A 7,664-nucleotide genomic window follows, 5' to 3' on the forward strand; every position below is an offset into this window, starting at 1 on the left:
TGCCCTTACCACCAGGGCCCGGTGAAGCACACCCTCGAAGAGTTCACCATGCTTCAGCATTACTACGCTAGGCTTGGGCTCCCTAATGACAAGGCCAAGAAGAGGGACGCCGGCGATAGGGACAACGACAAGGACGACGGGTTCCCCGAGGTTACAACGCCTTCGGCGTGCCTCACGGCACGTCAGTGAAAGAAGGAGCGCTAGGAGGTCTTCTCAATTAAGGTAGCCACTCCCCAATACCTCGACTAGTCTCAGGAGGCGATCACCTTTGATCGGGATGACCACCCCAATTACGTCCCAAACCCCAGGCAGTACCCACTCATCGTCGACCCGATCATCGACAATGCCCGGCTCTCCAAGGTGTTGATGGACGGAGGCAGCGGCCTCAACATCCTCGACGCCAACACCCTAGAACTCCTGGGGCTTGACCAGTCATAGCTCTGAGGTGATGCCGCACCCTTCCATGGCATTGTGCCTCAGAAACACACGCGACCCCTCAGGCGCATCGACTTGCCCATTTGCTTTGGCACTCCCTCCAACTACCACAAGGAGGTCCTCACCTTCGAGGTGGTTGGATTCAAGGGGACCTATCATGCCATCCTAGGGCACCCGTGCTATGCCAAGTTCATGGCGATCCCCAACTACGCCTACCTCAAGCTCAAGATGCCTGGCCCTAACGGCATCATCACTGTCGAGTCCACATACGAGCATGCATACGACTACGACGTCGAATGCATCGAGTACACCGAGGCTCTCATGGAGGCCAAGGCCCTCATTCTCAACCTTGACCGACTTGGTAGTGAGGCGCCTGACTCCAAGTGTCGTGCTGGGACTTTCGAGCCCACAGAGGCCATCAAGCTCATCCCGGTCGACCCCATCTGCTCTGATGACCGGGCGCTGAGGATTAGCGCCACCCTTGACATCAAATAGGAAGTCATGCTCATCGACTTTCTCCATGCAAATGCCGATGTATTCGTGTGGAGTCCCTCGAACATGTCGGGCATACCGAGGGAGGTCGCCGAGCACGCCTTGGACATCTAGGCTGGCTCCAGACCGGTGAAGCAACGCCTACACCAATTCGATGAGGAAAAGCGCAGGGCCATTGGTGAGGAGGTGCAGAAGCTTTTGGCGGCCGGATTCATCAAGGAAGTGTCCTATCCAGAGTGGTTAGCTAATCCTATATTAGTTAAGAAGAAAAATGAGAAGTGGAGAATGTGTGTAGACTACACCGTTTTGAATAAATCATGTCCAAGAGTCCCCTTCCCATTACCTCAAATTGACCAAATCATTGACTCCACTACGGGATGTGAAACCCTATCTTTCCTTGATGTGTATTCCGGTTACCATCAAATCAAGATGAAAGAATCCGACCAGCTCGCGACTTCTTTCATCACCCCATTCAGCATGTACTGCTATGTGACTATGCCATTCGGCCTCAGAAACATAGGGGCCACATACCAGCGGTGCATGACCTAGGTCTTTAGCGAGCACATTGGGCAAACTATCGAGGCCTATGTGGACGACATCATGGTCAAGTCTAGAAAGGCCAGTGATCTCATCGATGACCTAGAGATCGCCTTTAGATGCCTCAGAGAGAAGGGCATCAAGCTCAACCCTGAGAAGTGTGTCTTCAGGATCCCCCGAGGCATGTTCTTGGGATTCATAGTCTTGGAATGTGGCATCGAGGCCAACCCAGAGAAGGTCTCAGCCGTGACCAACATGGGACCAATTCGAGACCTTAAGGGAGTGCAGAGGGTTATGGGATGCCTTGCGGCCCTAAGCCACTTTTATCTCATGCCTTGGCAAAAAAGGCTTGCCTCTGTATGCCTCTTGAGAAAATCTAAACGCTTTTCCTGGACTCCCGAGGCCGAAGAAGCCCTCACCAAGATCAAGGCACTACTCTCCAATCCTCCCATCCTGGTGCCACCGACCAAGGGTGAGGCCCTCTTGCTCTACGTCGCCGCAACAACCCAAGTGGTCAGCGCGGCTGTAGTGGTCGGGAGACAGGAAGAGGGGCATTGTCACACCCAATTTTGCAAAGCAAAACCAAGTACTCATATATGTGCGCCCAGGATGTCCAAACACACACATATATCACAAATTGCAATAATATCAAAGTAAAGTACTTATTACATCGCATATCTCATCATAAAGTTAATACAAAGTTTGCTCGAAGGCAATATTATTACAATCACAGTGGAATAACTAACCCAACTACCACAGGGACTCCAACTGGTGAACGTCTCCCTAGTAGTCCTGGACATCCTCCGGAAACTCTTCATATCCATTATCTGTTAGCCATCTGGGATTTTCATTGGATGTAAAGCAAGTGTAAGCTCACCATACTTAGCAAGTATATCAAAGGGATCTATGAGGCTAAAAAAGGCTTAACACTGTTTGACTGCGGTTCGCAATTTTAGTTGATCAAATTTTAGCATCCTGAATTACTACTTTAATGAACAGCCCCAATTCCCAAGTGGTATTAAAGTATCATCAAGTTTTATCTCAATTCCCAACCATCCATCATCCACAGTAACCACTAATCTCGAAGGATCTAGACCGCTCATATCCGTGAGCATGACTGTTATAATAGGTTAATTATTTCTGTAGAAATTGTACATCTTTACCCACTGAGCCATGATTCCCAATGCTAGGGTTCGCGAGACCCACTACACCTCTTCCTAGGAAGTGTGGCAGAGTTTCACTATGAAACCCTTAGCTAGTTGCACTAATAGATCGTAGCTACAAAGGAATGACACGCGTGGGCATCGCAGCACGGTGCACACCCTAACAGAAAAAGGAAAGATACCCTCTTACCCCTTACTGGAGCTACAGACTGAGCTAGTACAATCTAGTTAATAGGTTAAAGTTCAGAGCCATGTGACACTCGGGGTTGTACGGTCCCTCCTGGGTTGCCGCTTCAGGATTAAGTCCTTATGGAGAGACACTAGAGTACTCAACCCCATACTCTAGCCCCCTATCTGTTGCTAAAAGCTTCACTTTATCACATTGCATATAGTCTTTAATCATGTTTAACAATTACTTCATGTTAAGCGCTGCAGCATCTATCCAAAATGCCTACCCAAAAAAAAACCAGGTATCAAGGATATGTGGTACAAGAATCATCTAGGTAAAGTCCTTAAAAGCAATTCAAATCGAACACATGCATGAATGTAAGTGGTAGTAGTTCATAGGTAACAAGGGGCCTTTGGTACACTTGCCTTCCTCAAAGTCATCCTAGGAGTACTGCTGATCCTACTGGGGGTCCTCAGTCACCTCAAATGGCTCACCCTCTAATCGTGATCCAATCATCAATCAAGCATCATACCAATCATTACATGCACACAAGATAGACTTCCATTAGAACAGTACACCAAATAGTGAAAACATAAGTTGAAAAGCTTACAAATCTATTCTATGCATTGCTACGAACACATGAGCGAAAGAATCACTCAAATTGGACTTAAAACGTGAAAGTTATGCACGAAATAAGATGTAATGGCAATTCTATAAATAAACTAAACCTATTTTTGGATTAAAACAATTAAAAATATAAATTATCACGGTTACAGGACTGCGGGCATTAAATCTGGAATATACAGGGGCCTAACCGAATAAAAACAGGGCTTAAAAGAAATTATTTTGAACTAAATCGGACTACGGGTTGATTACATGGAAATCTGGGGGCTAAACTATAAAATGGCGTGGCTTTGACTGGATGTTGACTCGGCTGCTGACCAGGCAGCCACATGGTAGCACGCTATTGGTGCGGTGTGCCACGCGTGCGGTGGACGCTGCTGACTTAGCGGGGTGGATCGAGTCCACGAGTCCCGGTGGACCGGTTACACAGCGAATAGGTATACTCTAATCGTGACCATTCGTGTGAGATCTGATGGTGAGAGGTGCACGGAAGAAACTTCAGCGGCGGCACGGTATCACCGGCAAGGGCGCCATGGCCGGCGGTGGCTGTAGTTCGACGATACGGCATTCCAGTGCGTGAATCGATGAATGGAGAGCATGGGTAGGTGGAGGAGCTCACCACGATGCGTATGGAGGTGGTTGCAGCGTACGGGGAGGCTTCGAAGGCACTGGTTGATGGCGGCGGTGACGGCTGGAGAGAGAGAGAGAGAGCACGGGTGAGATGAAATCCAAGCAAACCATGACAAAAATCGAGAGACAGCGGTACCTATAGGCACGGAGGACAACGGCGGAGCTCTAGGAGACGTCGGAGACAAGGTTCAAGGCGCGGGTGAAGGGTACTATGGCGGCAGTGGCTCACGGCTATGAGCAGAGAATGGGGAAGAAGGCGCAGCTCTGGTTGGGCTTTTATAGGTCGGACAGCGAGCAGAATTAGGAAGGGGGAGCGGGGCGCTGGGAAAGATTGGTCGCTTTCCTTGCGTCGGTGCCGGTGGCCTTCCATACGGGCGTGGGCGGCTTGCCGTTCGGGGCTACGCCATCGACAGGCAGAGAAAGGAAAGGGGCATCAAGGAAGAAGGAAAGTGGAGGGATGCGGTTCTGACGGGTGGGACCAGCTACGCAGTGAGAGAGAGAAGGGAGAGAGCGGCGGGCGTGGGTGTTGCGGGCTGCAGTGCCGATGCTGCCGCGCTGGTGGGCTGTGCCGCGAAGCTAGCCACCGAGTGGGCTAGAGCAACAGGCCGGCGCAGAAGGAAAGAGGAAGGAGGGAGGATGGGCGTGGCTAGGCCACTAGTGGGCCATGCAGGAAGGTAAGAAAAAAAAAGAAAAGCTAGGCCTGTGCTGGGCTAAATAAGGAAGAAGGTAAATTTTCAAAACCAAATCCTTTTTCCAAATATATTTTTCAACTCTAAGCCAAATTCAAATGGAATTTGAATTCAACTTCAAATCCACTAGGCCCTACACTCAACCAAAAACAATATGCTCCTGGCATGAATGCAACAAAGAACGTTTCTAATCTTGTAGTTTATTTTATTTATACAATATTTATTATTTAGCCTAAGTTAGAAATACCTAGATAATGTATTAAAAGGGCAAGAATTTAATTGCTAATTTGTAGTAGAATTTTGGGTGTTACAGGCATGCCTTGCCCATCCAATGACCTATTTACTTCATCAGCGAGGTACTCTCCGAGACTAAGACACGCTACCCCCACATCCAGAAGTTGATCTACGCCATAGTCTTGGCTCGATGCAAGCTGTGTCACTACTTCGAGTCCCACCTGGTGACTATGGTGTCGTCTTTCCCCCTAGGGGGGATAATCCAGAACCGAGAGGCCTCGGGTAGAATAGCCAAGTGGGCTGTGGAACTCATGGGGGAAAGCCCTATCTTTTGCACCTTGGAAAGCAATTAAATCCCAGGTCTTGGCCGATTTTGTGGCTGAGTGGACCGACACCCAACTGCCACCTGCTCAAATCTAGGCGGAATGCTGAACCATGTACTTTGACATGTCTCTGATGAAGACCGGGGCATGCATGGGTCTGCTCTTCATCTCACCCCTTGGAGTACACATGCGCTACATGATTCGGCTCCACTTTGCCGCCTCCAACAACGTAGCTGAGTACGAAGCCCTCGTCAACGGCTTGCAGATCGCCATCGAACTTGGAGTATGACATCTCGACATATGGGGCGATTCGTAGCTCATCATTGATCAAGTGATGAAGGAGTCAAACTGCCATGACCCCAAAATGGAGGCGTACTGCAAGTTGGTGCGTCGCCTAGAAGACAAGTTCGACGGTCTCAAACTCAACCACATTCCACGAAAATTCAATGAGGCCACGAACGAACTAGCCAAGATGGCATTGGCACAGGCCCTGGTCCCCCCGAACATCTTCGCTAGAGACCTCCACAAGCCTTCCATCGACTACGCCTCGGCGGTGGTAGAGGGCCCACCGGTCAAGCCCACTGCAGGGCCCGAGGCCCCCTCTGTCACCGAGACCCCTTCGACCGAGCCCAAGGTCATGGAAATCAACGTGGAGCCTCCTGAGGCCAACCAGGGCATGGACTGGCGAGTCCTGTTCCTTGATTACCTTGTTCAAGGAGAGCTTCCTACAGACAGGACCAAAGCCTGACGACTTGTGTGATGAGCCAAAACTTACGTCCTTAGTGACAATGAGTTGTACAAGTGAAGCCCATCTGGCGTCCTCCAATGATGCATCACCACCGAGGCAGGCCAAGCCCTACTTTGGGACTTGCACGTAGGAGCCTACAAGCACCATGCAGCGCCTCAGATGCTCATCGGAAATGCCTTCCGCCAAGGGTTCTACTGGCCGATGGCAGTTGCTGACGCCACCAAGCTGGTATGCTCCTACGAGGGATGTCAGTACTATGCGCGGTAGACGCACCTCCTGGCCCAAGACCTCCAAACCATCCCCATTACATGGCCATTAGCCATGTGCAGGCTCGACATGGTTGGGCCTCTACAGAAGGCCCTCGGGGGCTATACTCATTTGCTGGTAGCGATCGATAAGTTCTCTAAGTGGATCAAGGCTCATCCAATCAATCGAATCAAATCCGAGCAAGTGGTGATGTTCTTCACTGATATCATCCACAGGTTTGAGGTTCCAAACACCATCATCACTGACAATGAGACACAATTCACCGGCCACAAGTTCCTAACGTTCTGCGACAACCACCACATCTGTGTGGCCTGGTCGGCTATAGGACACCCTAGGACAAACGGCCAAGTAGAACATGCCAACGACATGATCCTACAAGGCCCCAAGCCAAGAATATATGACCAGTTGAAGAAATTTTGCAAGAAATGGCTTGCCAAACTTCCATTGGTCATCTGGAGCCTAAGGAACACTCCGAGCCGAGCCATAAGGTTCACACCGTTCTTCCTGGTCTATGGAGCCGAGGCCATCCTCCCCACTGACTTAGAGTATGGTTCCCCGAGGCTACAAACCTACAACGAGCAAAGCAACCACACTGCTCACGAGGACGCCCTCGACCAACTAGAGGAAGCCCAAGACATTGCGCTGCTACACTCGAACAAGTACTAGCAAGCCCTACGATGCTATCAAGCCCAGCGCATTCGAGGCCGAGACCTAAAGGGGGGCGACCTGGTGCTAAGACTGAGGCAAAGCAACAAGGGCCGCCACAAGCTAACCCCACCATGGGAAGGGTCGTACATCGTTGCCCAAGTGCTAAAGCCCAGGACCTACAAGCTAGCCAACGAGAAGGGCAAAATCCTCACCAACGCTTGGAACATAGAACAGCTACGTTGCTTCTACCCTTAAATTTCCAAGCATTGTATACATTCTTTCTCAAAATACAATAAAGAAGTGTTCTTTAGTTATCCTAATTTTTCGAGAAACCCCCCGAACCTATCAATGGGGGATCAGCATTACGATAACACTACAAGGGAGACTCGGCTCTGCATCTGCAGAGGTGCCCACCGCGGGGCTCGAACAAGACTCAGCTCTACCTCTACAGAACCGAGCCTCCCTTGGGGGCTAGAAGGGGGGAACCCCCCCTAAGTCCCAGGCACCATTTTAGTAGTTTTTCAAAATAATTTCTATGCCAAACTCTCTAGCATGCTCTGACAAATCGATTGTAAAAAACCTAAGGACCGAAAGTCTGTCTCAGGGCCAAAAGGCTGGCCGAGCCGCGAGACGGCCTACGCCTCTAGGCTATGGCAACTCCCTCACCACCTTTTGCCTGAGGGGCAGCTTAGGCTCCGAGGAAGT

General features: G+C 50.2%; 1 protein-coding gene across 1 annotated transcript; it reads left to right on the forward strand.

Annotated features, from left to right (window-relative positions):
- The first annotated feature begins 5,660 nt into the window (after positions 1-5,660).
- Positions 5,661-6,044, forward strand: LOC136495803 (uncharacterized). Its single transcript, XM_066491629.1, has one exon. The coding sequence runs from the start codon at positions 5,661-5,663 to the stop codon at positions 6,042-6,044; it is 384 nt and encodes a 127-aa protein (XP_066347726.1).
- Positions 6,045-7,664: the final 1,620 nt, after the last annotated feature.

This window comes from Miscanthus floridulus, chromosome 12 (genome assembly GCF_019320115.1).
Source record: "Miscanthus floridulus cultivar M001 chromosome 12, ASM1932011v1, whole genome shotgun sequence".
Taxonomy (NCBI): domain Eukaryota; kingdom Viridiplantae; phylum Streptophyta; class Magnoliopsida; order Poales; family Poaceae; genus Miscanthus; species Miscanthus floridulus.